The 18,601-nt window shown below is 36.4% G+C and overlaps 1 protein-coding gene across 1 annotated transcript in view; it reads right to left on the bottom strand.

Moving 5' to 3' along the window:
• PLCL2 (phospholipase C like 2) overlaps window positions 1-18,601 on the bottom strand; it is a 100,090-nt gene that overhangs the window by 40,534 nt on the left and 40,955 nt on the right. Inside the window, exon 3 of the mRNA XM_053967548.1 lies at window positions 2,353-4,839. Within this exon, the coding sequence (XP_053823523.1) occupies window positions 2,353-4,839 (2,487 nt within the window). The remainder of the gene's footprint in view (window positions 1-2,352; window positions 4,840-18,601) is intronic.

The following is an 18,601-nucleotide window of genomic DNA, read 5'->3' as shown; positions in this document are numbered from 1 at the left end:
AAAAAATATCAAAGCAGACTTCCAAATATCTATGTACAGCATATTCATGCAAAATTACATGAACACTAAATTGCACCTACCCAGTCACTTAGAGTGCACTTTTAGTAAATGTCCAGGAAACAGAAACTTTTTTTATCAACTGATGTACATTTCAGTGACACAATAATTACACAGCTCAAGAGACAGACATTGAGAAATCCATTCAAACAGATTTTCCTTAAGATAAGTACCATGGATAAGCCATTATGAACAACCATTTTACAGAGAGGCTAACGAGGACCCAGGAATTGTATATATTCATTAATGACAGGCAGAACAGGACTAATATGTACTACTGCTGTAACTCCTGCCTTGGGACTTCCAGTTCTATATCCAGAGACTATTCCTCATACTGTTAAGTAACTTAAACATGTAACATCACATCCAGTTCAATCACCCATATTACACTTCTATCAGTGATTAATATGTAAAAAGTTATGACATCAGCTTTTGTCATGGTAATACAGGAACAAAAGAAACAAAAAAGGCTATTCTTATACAGATTTAGAGAAACTATTAAACTCGCTACTTCACATTTTCTTTTTTCCTCTTATTCCATCTTATATTAAAAAATAAATCAAACTAACCAACTTTGCCCTTTATAATCTGGCTTCTGAGGATATAATGGTCATAAAAACCATAACAATTTATAACACAAAATTTCAGTAATACACAAATTAAGTAAATTTCACATTCCCTGGCATAAACTGATACTTATTTTAATTGAGTGGTTTATTTGCTTTTATTAGTTGTAAAAATTTAGTTACACAGAGTTTAAATGGTGCACATTATATAATCTGTTAGCAAAGTTAAGAAAAACTAATCTTCCCTCATGTGCCTAAAATATCTTCTTGATAGCTTTTTGAGATAATGATAAATTTAGTTGATAGCACATCTTTCAAACTGACAGAATAAAATACATAAAATACCTTTTAATATTTCATGTTCATGTTCAAAGAAGCCCCACTGTAGAGTCTGTTTTCAATTATATCATTATACTGTGCATACTGCAGCATGCACATTCAAGAGTTTAATGTAGCTACACAAAATTCTATGTTTTCACTGCTTCCTCAACTCAGTTCTTCCTTGAAAAGTATCTTAAAATACAGTATTCTTCATATGACAGAATTTTAGCCTTCAGTAGGTTAACTACAGGTAAAGTTCATTTTACATGCAGCCTCTAATTTGAAACATTTATGAGTCAAAATTATCACCCCTGTATCTTTTAAATTATCTTTTAAAAGAGAAAATTTATATACCAAGTGGAATGGGAGATCTGCATAATGATGTACTAGTTTCTTCTTTCATATAAAATTAGCTTTAAAATTGTATCACTATTAGAATCTTTTTAATATAAGATTATTCATGAAGGAAATTTGTATACACTGATGTGCCTTTAAAATCCAGAATCAGGTCTCAGACGTTTCCTATTATCTCTTTTCCTTTAACACTGTATAACACCAAGAGGATTTGGTAAGTCAGTCCATTTGAAATTATGATTGTTAATTTTGTTGATCACTGCTAGTATTTCATCAGAAGTTCATAAATAAAAAGTTAAAAGTAAATACTTAAAATAGTTACTTAAAATAACAGTTACTTAAAAATAGTTAAAAGTAACTATTTTACTCTCCAAGGAAGATATTTTTTGAGTGGAGATCTCTTGCCTTCCACAAAACAAAGCACCTCAGACTGCACTTTTTCCCTAAATTCAATGTGTTTACTAACATGACATCTTAAGTAGGACAACTTCTTCTGGAAGATGCCTTCTAACACCTTAGTACTGATGCCATGGATTTCCAACATAACTGGGAAGAATCATGGAAAGCAAGTGGATCTTTCTTGAAAATACTGCCTTCTATTTGGGACTAAAGAAAAAACATAACTTTGGTGAAACTATGCTAAAAATTCTTAGACATACAAATAAGGTCTCTGACAAGCATTAAAGTCTCCCTTTTCTATCTGTTGTATATTCTTCCCACATTTCTACTTAATTTTTTAAAACTAAAATGTTGCCATACTTTCTTTTAGTGTATTTCTAATATTCCTTCAACAATATAGGACGAGGGTTGAGTTCTAACACTGGAGTCATATTTCCACTTCACATTCAACAAAATACACGTGTGCATTCAAGATTGCATCAGTAGGCAGCTCACCTAAAAGGCTGCTCTGACATGATCCATTCTTAAAGCTGTTCCAATATTTCCAATATTTCAAATAGTTCAACATACAAGATGCTTAAAAAGGCAGGTATTACATATGCATCATAATACAAAGGTACACATATGAACCAATAAATTGATTATAAAACTGTACCTGCATATTTTCTCTCAAATCCGTAGCATCCCGAATAGGTTGGAGGGCATTCTTGAATACTTCATCTATTGTTTTAATCCATAATGTTCTCATAGAAGCATATTCCCTTGATTTCTTGCCCTTCCTCACAGAGAGGCCCCTCTTATGAGGTTTCCCACCACCCCTTCGATTAGTAATGGCCACATGCACAAACAAGGAAGCATGAGCTAAACTTTCACCAGTCAACGACTGCAGAGGAACGTGCCGATAACCAGTCTGGAGACACTCAAAGGGAATAGTGTACTGCCCAATAAACTCGTCCCCAATGTAATCATCATCCAGTACTACAAAACGCACCATAGCTAGCTCTGGTAAATTTATTTGAAATTCAAAGCTTTCATCAAAAATTGGATTATCCCCGTTCTGATGCATAGTTTTCGTCCTTTGCTCAGCACAGTCAGCAGGGATTCCATGTATTTCAACATAGACATAAGGATCCACAACGTCACCTTTGGCACCTGATCCTTTGGGTTTAGGGAAGTTTTGCCCACTAATGATTTTAATATGAAGCAGCTGAGGTGAAACTCCAGGCACAGTATCTTTTGTATTCGCACTAAAGAAGGAAACTTCTTCTCTCATGATAGCAGGACGAAGGACATAGCCACAGTTTCCATTTTGTCGAAACCAACCAATGTTAAGGTCCATCATTAAGCCAGGTGTTTGAAAGTTCATTGCTACTATCTGACAACCACATTTCCAAAAGTCCTGGGGATTCATATTACTAGAGTCAATCCTCATAGGACTGGGAAAAACTCTCGCGAGAAAACGTTTGTTATAATTTACAAAGTCTCCTGGGTTTTCGTTGGCATATTTGCTAGCAAGCACTTCGTTAAAAGAGCACACTTCCCAGTACTTCTGGAGCTGAAATGAAACTTGAAACTCTTTGAACTGAACTGATTTACATATGCTTACCAGCTCAGAGAGATCTTTGCAGAGCTGGAATCGTTTCCCTGTCATTGAGTTTTGCTGTTCTACCCACTCTTTCGCCACTCTCTGTGACATTTCTGCTCCTTCGTCTTCATCTGTAACGTCTCCCTCTAGTCCAGAACAATTAGCAGAAAGCTTCTTTGCTTTAATTAGTATTTTCCCTTTAAGTGATTCCGGTGATGGTAGATAAGACTCTTCAATATTTGGAGACTGCGTATGCAGTTTGTCCCCCAAAATTTTCTTCATGTGCTGTACCATCACTTTCTGCTGCTTAATAGAACAATGATTTTCTAAACACAAAATAAGAGGGTATTCTGAAGCAAAAAAGGCATACTTGTTAATAATGTCAATCACACTACGGAAGACAATTTGTGATGTCATTGTATGCCCTGTGTAAATCACGGGCTCATTATCTGGACCATCCCATACGTCCAGTTCAACACTTCGACAACCCATTTTTAGAGCACGAATGTAACCCGTGATGTCAGAAGGCCCTCGAAACTGATCCTCTATCAAGTATGTATTATGAGATGAATTTATAAAATAATGAGATAAAGGTTGTTTCATATCTTGACAAACTTTTTTATGCTCTGGATCAAATATGTGGCAGTCTGGTGAAGTAAGGTAATTTGTAAACCCATCTATAGAAAGACAACCCTTTTCCTGGCCCTCTTTGGCTGGCTCATATTTCTGAATAATATCAAGGCTTATTTCTTCTGTGACCTGTGCCATACCCTGCTCTGCTTCCAAAAACATCATGAGGTCCTTGGTATCTAGAAATTCTTTATTGCTTGAAAACTGAACCAACAGGAAATAGATTTCAGGTCTGGTACAAAGCTCATGAAAAACTTCAATAAATTCTTCTTTTGTTACTTCAGTACCAGCTTTTTCCCTGGATCTATGTAACTCCTTGAATTTTAATTCAATTTTATTAGTTTTTAAACCAGGGTTTAAGTCTTTTATAAATTGTACAGCATTACATAGGGGTATATGTCCCAAATTATCTACATCTGATTCACTGAACATTTGTGAAAGCCACGAAGTCCGCATGTTATCTTGAGTAGTTCCTAACATATCTAGAGTATGTTTTCCATAAGAAATCAGGTATCTCAAGCCAGTAACCCAAATATTTGCAATGTCTGCTGAGTTAGCAACCAGATCTAGTGACTCATAATTTTCTCCATATATAATTGAAAAAGCACAATCTTCTGATATCTGGTCATATATTCCATTGCTGCGAAAGATATCCGTATTTTTTCCTGTTCTTACTTCTTTGATTGACTTGATATCAATCTTCGCTTTCTCAGAATCCTTTTTCGAAGGCTCCCAACGTAGAGACTGCATATCGGCATCCAAGAGGAAGTATCGGTGATACACCCTGGAGTTGGATCGGACCTTTTTGAGCTCAGAGCCTTCCACCATGGCGTTGATACAGTCGCTTGCACTGCTGATCTTCTTCTCTGTGGGCATGCTGCTGAACGACACAGTCTTCTTCCTTTCTCGCTTCTGTTTCGTACCATCCTGGTAAACAAGGAGCGGGGGGAAGAAAAAAATAATGTATCAGTGTGATTTTGCTTAACATTGAAATAGGTTTCAACTTAAAGCTGAAAGTTCATCAAGCAGTTCAATAAAGTCTGTGTGATGACCAATCAGATGGAAATTCTTGAATTTCCATAATGAAAATTGAAACTACTAATAATGCCTTAATACTTGCTCTTGCTTCCATAAGTAATCTTCCAGAGTTTATTTTTAGCACTTTTGATGGACACAAAATTTTAAAAAATGAGTTTTGAATGCTAACAAAAATAATAATGCTGTATTATTGCATACATCTATGTGCATTTTATTTTATGAGTTGTACCCTACTTAGAGAGAGAACAGGTTCTAAAGTCAAGCAAGCTTTTCTCCGAGTCCTTATACAGTCCTACAGATACTTGCCAAACTTGTCAGTACAGAGTACAATGCTTTAATACCATGCTGACAGGGCCCTTGTGAACACCAGAGAAACATTAATACACAATTAACTACATAAATTCCATAGGACATGGCCCTAATCTAAGCATGCAAAACTTAGCAAGCACTTCTTTATGCAAAGCTTCCTTCACTAGAGCACCCATTCATGTTCTTCCCACAGACTGCCCACAGTACTCACACATCCTTCCCCTGAGCAAGAAAATACCCATGACAGTCTAAAGAAGCTGCACTGAAACACAAGGAACTGGACTGGAGAAGATGTAGCTCTGCAAGTTCTGAGCTTCAGAAAATACAGCAGTGACTCAGAAGGGAATTTCTGAGACAGTTTAAGTTAAACTGTTTCCGAAGAACCTTCATGTCACTAGAATCACCTTGAATAGACAACCTGGTCAGGAAGGGAAGCAAAAGTGATTCATCATTGCTCTTAAAGCAATGAAATAACCCAGAGGTCTTACTTTCCTAGAGAAAGCTTGGGTATATAAGGACCTATAAGCATGAAAAAGGGGGGAAAGGTAATTTAGCTACCTTTATTGTACCTATTTATATTAAGTAAAACAAGTGCAAATAAATCAGCAACACATGACTTAAGTCCAGTCAATTTCCTAAGAATTGAATTTAAGAAACTTGTCTGTTTTCATTATATACATTTTCTGAGACTGAAAAATGGTAGGATTTTTATTCTGAAAGCAATGTGTCTTGAGGAGCTAACTTTTAGTCTGAAGTAACACTTGCATTAAAATATTTTTATATTAGATATCTTAATTCAAAGTGTTCTTCTTATAAACCAGCACAGCGCAAAAAATTGTTAAAAAAAATATTTGATACTCCCTGAAACAGTTTTCTACTTGAAGTATGTTCCAGTGCGAATCAGCATTGCTTAAATAGCAGAAAGGAAAGTGTAAGAAAACTTTTAACGATTGCTGTGCTGAACAGATGTTCAAATAAAAACCATCCATTACAAAATGCATTTCCAGCTCAGTACACACGTGCTGTATGTTTAATTTTATTAAATTCAAAATGCAGAGTCCTGGTTTTGTAATTTAATTTATAAGCATCTGAAAAGTCTTTCATTGAAAACAATGATTAATAAAGTGAGCAGCCTTAATATTTGATGTTCTGTGTTTGAGAAAATAAATCAACCATACTATTCTTGCACCTTTAATGACAGCAGAATTTGCTTTGTTCAAGTTGTCAGGAGACCAGTAAAAGTGAATAACCCTGCAGAGGACTGTTTTATTTCCAACTGCAGATCAAACACCTGCAATGTATACTGCACAGGGTTGACTCTCAGAATCTCATTACATGTAGTTTAGGTATAAAGATTTTTTTCAAACAACAGCAAATTTCCTTAACTTAAAAAAAAAATCAAATGTGATTTTTGTTTACAGAGGTTTTTGTTCTATTTTAAGCCTAGTTTTTTTTTGTCTACCTATTTATATCTCCTAACCTGAAAAGGGGGCAAAGGACAGTCCCACATAAATGAGCAATGACATTCCTGCCTGATAATTCAGGGCTTGGAATTAAGCATTTTGAAACTCCTTAATGCTCCAGATTTCTCAGTCACCGACCTGGGGGAGAAATACTGTTGATTGAGAGATAGCTGATAGATAACCTCTTGACACCAGAACCATCAAGGCCTGGCAAGTATTACCTTACCTGACCATGATCAGAAGAGAGGTCTACACCTTTCTCTATGATCAGGACCGTATCCGATCCAAGTCACTGAACCATGAAAGGAAAAGAAATATCTTCTATTTCTTGATGCCATCTGATGTAAACAAGCCCATCTCCAGGCAGTTCCATTGCAAGCTCTGGTTACTGAAAGCTTGAATTTGAGTTCATGCATGTGGATCAGAGGAGCAATTCAATATATCACTTGCAAAATTATTTTGTCTGCCTGCCAGATGAATTCACAGCCAGTTCAGCAGTACTCTTCATTTTTGCAGGGTAAAGGAGTCTAGACACTCAGATTATTTATATAAAGCCAGCACCACAGTGTGAATTACTGTGAAAACATTCTGAGCTCCAGAACACCCTTCATAAGTTTTTGCTTCTCCAAAGATCAATAATCCTGAACTACCAGATTGCCTGTGCAAGTCCCCACCCAGACTGAGACATGGAAGTCATGATCAATCTCTGTGTGATCAGAGTAACTTCAAGAATATGTTATCAAAGACACTGTTGAGAAGAATTCATCTGTCTGAATTACCCACCTGTCTGAAAAAACACAGAAAAGAAACTCTCACTCCACAAGCTGAGAATGCAATTGCATAGAGCATGCACAAACTGTCTGAAAATCACTTGTGAGCCTTGGAAATATAGTCTGGCATGGAGGAGACAGATTTATTCTGCTGTAAGATGTGGAGGATTTCACCCCAAAAGTGAGGTGGCATTCATGAACTGGGTCAAGTCTCTCATGGCCTTAGGTCTGCCTTGAATCAAAAAGAATGGCACATCAGAAAACTGCATCTATCTGAACAAACCCAGGAGTGATTTCTTGGCATTCATGAGACTTACAGGGTTCTTGCTGTTCAACATGCTCAAAGTGACACTGACTCTACAGTGCAGATGCATAATTCAGTCCAAGGCAGCAGCTACATGTTTTGTGCTGAAACAACTTTCAGTCATTCTAGGATCTCTCACACAATGAAGAACCATGTCTATCTACAGTTTATAGCATGCCCTGTCATCATGACAGGATTTCCCCATAAGACTTGTCTGTGCTTCGTAAAACTTAATTACTGAAACCAGAACAACCACTTCATCAACACATTTCCTGATACTATTCGTGCCCCAGCCAAGGTCACCTGCAAGATGTTTTGAGGAATAGACAAGACCACAGATAAAACTGTTTTGAAACATTGCTCATAACCACTACAAGCAACTACACAAAGAGTTTAGTTTATCCAGGAGTTCCTAGCAACAGAAAGCAAAGCATCTAGCAATTTAAAAACAAGAAATAATCCCAGCTGTCACCTGTGGCACTTAAGAGACAGAGACAGCTGGAGAAAATAGATCAAAAGCACAAGGAGGGAAGAATATCTCCATTATAACATTTTTTTATTCCTCTCAAGGTGCCAACAAAGAAATAGCTGTGTGACTAAGACAGTACTACCTACAAAATAGAATTCTGGAGACAGCAGAGAATCTTGATTCAGACACTGAGAGAGATGCACATCATTCCTGAAGTGCAATGCTTTTAATTTATGCAACTTTATGATAAAATTACTAAAAGGCAATAACCACTGGTATTGATGGGGGCAGGGTTCAAACAGAGATTTGATAATGTAACAGATCAGGATGATAGAGGAAATGATGAGTAGTGTATGGTTTGTAAATATCTCCCAGAGGAAAGGAAGCAGAGAAAGAACTTTATGACCTGTAAATGTCCAAATGAATCATGCCCCAGAAGCAGTACTTAAAAAATACTTAAACACCAAGTTGCCAAGATGTTTAGGTACCACTTGGTCCAGTGAAATTAGGAACACAACCCAAGGCAGGGGCATGCCAACCCCCTCAAAGTGGCAAGTGTGGGGTTGCAGCCGGAGCACAGTGCAGGACACTCCTTCCACCTGCCAATACAGAATGCTCCTCACACTGGCCCATGCAAACTTTGGAGATGGGTGCCTGTGATCCTGCCTCTCTCCATGACTAAAGACACCTGCTCTTTTTAGAACAGAAGAGTTCAAACAGAAAAGACAATGGTAACAAGAGGAAGTGACACAGTGAAAGATTTTTAGAGCACTTGTCTGGGAAGTGAAAGTCCCTGATGTCACAAAACATAAACATTTCACTTGGTGTCCCTGAATGCAAAATTTAGTCCATGTAGCAAGGACCTGAACACTGAATTTTTTCCTCTCAATATGCACTCCCCAGGTGACAGGTCCTGCTGCTACTTGTTTATGCTCTAATCATAAAGAATTTCCATGCATTTTTATATACCAGAAGTTCAACAAAGCATGGAAAGCCCATGCTCATCTTGAGATCATGTGGCTGAGCACTCCAAGATGCTCAGGCAGAGGGGACAGAGCCCAGCCACTCCACGAGTAGCTGAGTGCTCTGCCAGCCAAACAATTACACAAGAAACAAGAACACAAAACACACCCCCTGAAGTGCAGTGCCTCAATGCAGGATTTTTGATTGCCAAGGGCTGAGCTTTGACAACCTCTGATAAAACTCACACACCTTGAGGGAATGATGGTACACAGTCTGTAGGAGCTACAGCCTCAAGAATGGCTACTTAGTTCATCCCAAACAGGCTTCATTCAGCCTAGAAAGGTCTGCACAGAGGTGTAGTAATAAGATTGCAATCATGTACAGCATCTCAAGAGTTTTCAAATATTTTTTTTTTTGCATATAAGTTCTGAATTGAGTGGCATGCTTATGAACCTGATGGCCAGTAGTGTGCCAATACTCGGAGCAATTACAAGTGAGCAGGTGAGAAGAAAGGCCAGATCTAAGTTTGGTAATTTTAATTTTTATCAAATTACACCATTATTTCATACAACACAGTGTGAAAGCTATTTTAGATGCAATTTAATGTACATCTGTAGCCAATAGTTTCAGTAAAATTCAATACTTTATGATGAGAACAGGCAGCCTGATGATCTACATAATGAACACAGAGTGCACTACTCTTCTGACATTATGCAACTCATTGATGACTTTTTTTTAATAGTAGATGTGATACTCATATAGCCAATTTGAGTACAAGACCTGCCTGTTTCCATCAAATGCAATTCAGCAGTAATTGCAAAATCACCTAGCTTGAAGACATGATGTATAACAAGCCTATTTCAGGAAGTGGTTAAAAAAAATACAGTTTTTACACTTTCTTTTTTTCTTTGTTTATTTAATTAAGATTCTTAAGCATTTTTCTTCAAAACAAAAAACCTTGTAATTTATAGATTTTCTTGATACTTAAGGAAGCATATCTATACATAATTAAGTCTAATCAAAGGGAAAAAAGCACATCTTTAAGTTAGTACTTTAAAATATTAATTTTGTTAATGCATTTTGTTAAAAGTATTATAATATCAGTAACTTATTATTTTCCAAGGTTCCACCTGTGATTTTAGAGATATAAATGCTAGTGTACATGAGCAAATGAGCTACAAAAGCAATGTCAATATCATATCATCTTTATAAATATTTTTAGCACAAAAATATTTAGGGTTTTCTTTGAAAAAAACACCTGTAACTGAAACAGCAATGATGAACAGGACCATTTGTTTTTACCAACATGTACCAAAAAAAAAATATTATGTATAGTTTACTGATGCACAGCTGTCAACTCATTCTACAACACAGAATGCAGCATTATAGAAGAAGCTAAGCAAGTTTTTGTGTAAAAGAGGCAGTAGGAAAAAAAGGAAGGAAAATATCCGGTAACTAAATTTAGCACTGATTTCAGAACTGACATGCAGTTAAAGGCAGAGTGAGAATCTTCCTTGGAAGAGTGCAGGGAAAAAGGGAGAAAAGAGCTGAGAGGAAGAAAGGTGGTGGTGCAGAAAAGGCACTTCACCATCAGGAGCCACGTCCCTGAAGGCAGGAGCTTGGAGCTCTACATCTTGTCCTTGATGCACCCTCTCTCAGCCTAATTCTCCTGGAATCAACAACTCAGCAGAAGAATCTGCTGACAGCCACCACTCAGCCCCTCTCCTCCAGCCAAGCATCCTCTCTTCCTAGTCAGCACCTTTCCATTTGCCATCACCAGGAGATTCTTACTAACCCAGTGACCCACATTCAGGAAAAGGCACATCCTTTTTAATGCTGTGCCACAGCTGCCCAAAGCTTCCAGAGCATGGGGTAACCAGAACAAGGAAAAACTCTCCAAGTAATCAGCAGCTGAGCTGACAGGATCCCGGACACTTCAGAAATGGCACGTGTTAAATCAGACTGTGTCCAACAGATTGAGCAGCCACTGTTTAACTGCACACAGCTCCAAGCAGTTGTATGTAAAACAAAGCAGAGTCCTCCACTGCAACAGCAGCTATCTGAGGAGAGACAAAACATCAGCTATTTGGAAAACACAAGTACTCCCACTTGTTGTGAATCACTATATTTGATTCACAAGAAATCTTTGAAGAGGAACATATTTTTCTAATGTGAGGCGAGTTGACCCCAGGCAGACGCAGTTACACCAGGTTATAAATAATAATGAGGAGGAACAAAATTAGGATTAGTTGAATAAATAACAATACCAGGTTGATTTTGTTGTTGTTGTTTTGTTTGGGTTTTTTTTGTTTGTTTTTTGGGGTTTTTTTGTTGTTGTTGTTTTGTTTTGGGTTTGTGTTTTTTTTTCGTAAAGGACTTCTGTGATTAAAGGAATATGGACACAGCTACTCAATATTCAAACAAAAATGATCTATATTATTTCAGATGAGCAAACTGCATGGTTCATGATACAGTTAAACCAATTCTCTCTTCAACCCCTCTTCAAAACATTAATTTTCTGTCCTGTCTCTTCCTCCTACTGCCCCAGTTGCATCTCCTTTCTCGCCAGTTCAGCTCCTCAGGCCCTCATTAGCAGCTGTCTAACACACAGTAAGTTAATTTACTTCACTACCTCAGGAAACAAAAAAATCTATTTTCTTCCAAATTAGTTTGCTGCAATTTTAGTGAGCTGAAACAATTTTCCATGTGACCAGCTAAGTATCAGAGCTGGTTCAAATTAACCACTAGAAGCAAGGAATCAATTAAAAATGGGAGGAAAGAACAGAATCACTCACTTTTATCAATAAATTAATTCAATTAAAATCAACGTAGTTGAAACACTTCTGTTGAAATCCGATCCTATGTGAACTGACAGTAGAGTTTTATGTCATTAGGTTCTGTGGTGGACTCAATAATCTTGAAGGTCTTTTCCAACATAATTCTATTAGGGAAAACAAAATCTCTCATTTGGTCCACCTCACAGAGTACAGCAACAATTTCAAATACATAAAACATAAAGGCAAGCTATAAGAAAGAACTGCCAACATCATAAAATTACAGAATTGAGGTTCTCAGGCTTTTGGGCTCATTTTGTTCTGCCTCATTTCAAGAAAATAGGACACCAGAAAGTTTATGATTCAATGACATGAGAGAGATCACTTTCACACCACCTATTAGAAAGAGCAGAGAAAAACTGTGAGAGAAAGGCCTGTGTTGGCCTTGTTGCTGTTACAGCAGCAATTTAACTCAAAAGACTGCAATGAGCCAGGAAATAACAGGATATGGCTTTGCAAATATAGTCTAGACTAAAGGCTTTCTTTGCAAAACTTCCTACAGAAGAGCTTATTTAGTCATTTGGTCAGCTTACCAAGAGTAAAGAAACCATCATTTAATACGTTTTTTATGTTGCTATGTCAAGTACCCCCAGGTTTTTCATTATCCAAGTGCTCTCACAGGATGTCACAGGGGAGCCTTCCCTGTGCTCCACAGCAGAGATACAGATTCACAGAATATTCTGAGTTGGAAGGGACCCACAAGGATCATCAAGTCCAAGACTTCCACAAATATGCCAAAGACATCCACAGGCATGATGCTGTTGCTCCCTTCTCACTGGGCTCTAACATAAATTCACTCCATATTCTTCTGAAGAGAAAGTAAACAATCTGATATTTCCTACTCCACTGAAAATAAAGGACTTGGAGCCACTTTTACTATGTTTGACTTTGACCTAAATTTAAAAAAGTCTGTGGCAACTAAGACTTCCACATTCTGCAGCGCCATTATGCCATTTTTGTTTGCATTCTAGCAGCAATTACTAGGATATACCATTCTAAGATTCTGTCATATTGTAACATAATTTTATAATTTAATTATATTATACTATGTATGGCATAATTGTATAATACATTAATATATTATATACACAATATTATATCTGAACATTAAAACAGAGTAGCAAAACAAAAATTCAAACACAATCGAGACATTCTTTCTTGCATGAGTTCCTCTGCATATTTATGAAACTAAAATGAAGGGTCATTTGGTTTCAGAGGTTAATTTCCAATACAGATTAGCAGGGAAAAGGGGAAAAAAAGTCTGATCTGAAAAGAAAATAAATAAGAAGCATTTAAGGAAACTCCCCAGACTGCTGTGAGCACTGAGAGAGCCAGGGCCTGAGTTATGCTTGGCATGAGTGTCTCAGTTCTCAGTGTTACTGAGTCAGTTACAGTTCAGCCTTCTGGGGAGCATTTCTGGGGAGCAAAAGGGGTATCATCCCATTTTCACAAACTTTATAAAAGTGAAACATGCATATTTCAGATCCAAATAACCAACATCTTAACAAAATCCATATAGACTGCAATAATTATTTATGAAAAACTGCAGTTACTACGTTCTTAGTCTTAAACTGAGGAAACTGCACTGACAGAAAGCTGTTAAAAATTGCTTGATGGCATGAAGAGTTTTAAACCTAGGTAAGTAAGTAGTTTTCTAATTTCTCACATACTAAGAAATCATATCTAAACTATAACCAACAGGTCATTTTAACTACTACAGAGAAACTTACATTTATTATAATAATTTATTTTTTCTGCCATCAGTTATCAGAAAAAGTAATAGAAGGTACAGATGCTTTTAGCTTAAATAACAACTGAAGATGACAAAGCTGATGCTGCATATAAAGGTACTAAAGGATTTGTAACTGGCTCAACAAAAAGGTTCAACAGGTTTCAGCACAGCTCAGGAAGGAAGAAGGCCCTGAGTTTTCCCAGTTATCCCTAAAACCAGCAAGATGCCCTTTCTGCACACATGCACACCTATTTAAACAATGAGCATTTTCAAGTCTTCAATAACATTTTAGAGTACCCAAACATTATAGCTAAGATACATTCAGGGGCATTCTAATCAAGACATATCTACAAGATTTAATATGCAGCACTCTGAAGTTGAGTATCAGATTCCTTTCAAGAATTCCTAGCTGCATGTTACTTCCACTGGTAGAAAGCACGGCATTTTTCCATTTCTTGTTTCAGTAATAAACAACAATTTGACCAAATTGTCAAAGTACATAGCACAGCTGTCAGTCTTTAAAGCAAAAGTTCAGCATGTGGGTGACTCTGAAATGTAACAGAGTAACTATGTTTAAGATTTCTGTAATTTCAGATGCAGGCTCTGCAGAAAGCTCCTTCACCTCTCCCTCTGCTGCTGCCCTTCAGTGTTATAGAAGAAGAGAAGCCAACAACATCACCAGCAAGAGGTGAGACTGAGCACTGGCTCAAGACTCCCACCCCTTTTCCACTCTTGGGAAAGCCTTCTCAGCAGCTTTTCCAGTTCTTCCCACAGACATACAGTGTTGGCTTTGGTTTCCTTGGTTTTTTACCAACTTTCCTGCATAGCAGGCCGAGACCCTATCCTACCTGATTCAAAACAAACCAGGGCAAACCACCTGACAAAAACAAGCTTCTAGAGTGTGCACTTTAGGATGCCACTACAGGTATGTACTCTATGAAATTACATAAATTTAAATACTAAAAAAAAAAAATCCAGTAATATGGAAAACAATGCCTTACTCCATGCAGACAAGATTCTTATTTTAAATGCTTCATATGCAGCCAACAAATGAAAATAATTGTGTTTGTTATGATTAACAAATTTAGTCAGAAAGCAGAAAAGTACCTTGTCTCTCTCCTTTATTGTAAGAGGAAGTTTACATGATATTCCCTTAACTGTCAGCATCTCTTGCTGACAAAAAATATACAGCAGATTGACCACAAATGTGCTATCTGATTTACAGGAATGGCTTTTTCACACATCCTTACAGGTCAATATTATGACTAAATCATGCATTTTTACTTTCTCTGATGTGGCAAAATGTTCACTTCCACCTGTGCTGTCAATTTGTGTATTTTGTCCAAATTTCAATCCAAATGTCATCTGTTCTCTTGGAAAGCTCCTCGTGTTTTTGTGCCCTTTCCTGTTGCTGAGTGTTTTCCAGGGAACAACATGAAGTAAAACTATCCTATATAGGTTATTTATTCCAAGTCAGACATTCAGGCTACAGAGTAGTAAAATGTAAATTTTTTTTCATTCTAAAAACTATCATTACCACTGCCCTGCAGCTTTCAATTCATCAACTGACTTTCTTCACTCTAGTGATTGATGAATGGTATCTTCAGATTTGCTTCCGGACTAATTTTAATTGGACTAGCAAATATCACAAAATAACATTAAAGAAAGAAATGGAACTTCACAGACTGAGTTGTTCTCCTTGTGTGGTTTGAGATAAGTTCCTTTTTGTCGATTAGGAGAGTGACTATTACCAATATTAACTCTTCAATGCTACAAAGAGTTCATGCAAATAATTCCGTATTAAATTAAATACAAAAGTAGGAACTTTTATAAACTTACAGCTTGCTAAACAAATACTGTCTTGCAAATTGTTGAGTTGCTACTTCAGCCTTATTACTTAGGTGGCAATGATAATTAAACAGTGATAACTAGATGTTGATTTTTAAGGACAATTCTTATGATATAGACACAAAATACTTACTACGTTATCACACGGGCAGACAAGACATGAGTACCCAAGTAACTTTCCTAACCACATAAGGCTGTTTCTGACTTGTTTTCCTTGTTGATTTTCAGGTGTATGAAATCTAGAGTTGTCAAAAAATTACAGGAAATTCTCATGCTGAATGCTACATCAATGCCCTTCTCCCCCTCTTAACTCAGGGGGGGAGAACTTTAATTATTCATAACGGTTACAGGCACTTAGGAAAGAACAGTGAACTATAAATATTTAATACAAGATGCCTGTAAGAGAAAGACATGAGAGAGACTACAAAAATCAAATAATATATTTGTTTATCCTAAGCAAAATAAAAAGCAAGGCAGGTGATCTTTATATTTATATAAATGTTCATAGCTTTGACAAATCAAACCTAACAAGTCATCAGCATATTTTACCAAATAATTACAACTAAACAAATAAAAATTGGCAGGTATACCAGTTTTCTTCAGACTTTTAGTATTTTAAAGGGATCTATTTTGATTGCTTGCTATAAGTTTCCTTGTGAAGAATGCTGAAGAAGTATCACTACAGGACATTACAGTTCCAAGATATTAAAGGATGCAAGAGTCAAGAGCAAATACACTGAAGACAATTTTTAAATTCTCATCTACAACAACAGTGTCTTAGCAGGTAGCTGCTGAGAAATTCTCAATATAAATTACAATTACAGCACTTGGGGTGGTAAAAAAGTAAGAAAGAACTTAAAAATATTGTCAAATACAGTTTATAACCCTTCTAGTTGTGGAGGAAGGCTAAGGATACAGAGTACACTCAAACTTCAGTATAATATGGCAGGCAAAAAATTCCAACTTCTAATTTTCAGAACTCGCTGTATTTAATAATTGGTACAGGCAATAATGAAAATATGTTCATACCATAATTGTCTTCTGTGGAAGAAAAAAAAACTACTAGGAAAACAAGACTCCTTTTTTAAACCACTAAGTCATACAAGGGAAATATCATTAATCTTTCATTACTATGTTCACATACCACATCTCAGTACCCTGTATGCAGCTTTCTAAATTTCTTACACATAACAAATACTCAAAAAGTCACAGTGTAGAGCATAAAAAATAATTCCCATGATATCCAAAACTAAAACCAATCACAGAAGGAAAACAATGTTCTCATCTGTTTTCTTCAAACTGAATTACTTTCTGCTCACTCTGAAACCAAAGGTCTCCACTGATTCTGTTCACAGCTATCCCTGTCCTCTGAAATCAGCTCAGGGTCCCACTATGAAGGTTCCCCTGCCTAAATCAACAGGAAAAAATGTGTATGCATGGGGTGGGCAAGAAAAGGTTGAAGAAGGAAAGTTTAGATAATCCTTAGAAACTATATTAATTTTCCTTATCTCAACATTATAGCCACCCACCATGAAAACTCAGTGAATAAATGATTACATGAAGAGAAGTTTTATTCCTGTTTGATGCAACAGAGAGACAGAAACTAGAACTGTTCTCTTACAGTAAACACACTGTTGACTGTAACACACTGACTCTCCCAGCTTCCTACTTCCAACTTCTTTTGTTATAACTACTAGTTATGCAACACTTTCCAAACATATTATTTTAATAGTTCATATTTTCTTGTTTTAAACATTCATCTTCAACATGGAAACCTTTGTGAAAAAAATGTTTTCTTTTCCTAAAACTGTTAGTCAGAACTGAAAATGTGTCACAGGAGCCACTTGTGTACTTAAAGCATGCTGATAGTTTAATGCAGATGTGGTGGAGAGTATATTTAGACTGTACTTGAAAGTTTGTCTGTACAGTGGACAGTAATGTAAAGAAAATCCCAGCTGTAAATGTCACCAGTGTACCAGGAAAAGTACTAGAATGGACACAGTTATATCTGCAAATGTGTCTTTTGGTTACCTGCCTTACTCCTCCCAGTAGTTGAATTATGCCAAGAAAAAAAAGCCTGCTGTTAGAATTTGTGTGGTCCCTAAAAATGGAGCCGGCCCTCGTGTCACCTACACCAATAAATCTAGTCAAAAGCAGACAAGCCTTTGGTATTAATACTTACTCTTTAACCCTGAAAATAAAGGCCAGCATTCAAATCCCATAATGAAATCTGAAGGAACAAGATTTTATATATTTAAGAACCCTCAAATAGTTTAACTGATACAAAGATTAAAATAGTAAATCTTTAACTTCTTACAAAACCAGAGAGATTATTAAATTAAAAAAAAAAAAAAAAAGGCAACAAAAAGCACTGACATTACAATTCAAAACTTTTGGGGTTTAACTTTTTCCTTTAGAAATAGATTATATGTAAAACACTTTAGAAGCACATCTTCAACCAGCTTTACCCAGATTTCCACATGTTTCTGTAAATTCATACTGCAACATGACTTGCCCTGTTGGACTCAACAGAACTGAAGTTTAAAATGACAGAGGGGCTAAAGGGAAGCATAAGAAGTGAGAGGAAGCAGATGTGCCATTAAAGGAATGCTGCTTTGGAAGATTTAGATTTCTGTACTGAGAACAGAAAAAATACATCCAAAGGAAAATCATTTGCTGAACTAACCTGATGCAATAGCTAATTGAAAAGTTAACCAAAATATTAATTATTTGAATACTGCATTTTGTATACATATACACACGTGAATATAGAATTCAGTATCTATTTCCCATTTTGAATCCTGAACTAAATATAGTCACATTATCATTAAAAATTCTATAAATCAACGAATTCTCTGAGACACAAAGTTAACTGAACACAGCAAAAATATTCTGGCAATATTAACAGTACTGTCTATTCATGTTTGCAGCAACTTGTTGCTGGCCAATTTTTCATTAT

This window comes from Vidua chalybeata, chromosome 1 (genome assembly GCF_026979565.1).
Source record: "Vidua chalybeata isolate OUT-0048 chromosome 1, bVidCha1 merged haplotype, whole genome shotgun sequence".
NCBI classification, from domain to species: domain Eukaryota; kingdom Metazoa; phylum Chordata; class Aves; order Passeriformes; family Viduidae; genus Vidua; species Vidua chalybeata.
The sequence above is the reverse complement of the archived record's forward strand: the minus strand, read 5'-3'. Positions and strand labels throughout refer to the sequence as shown.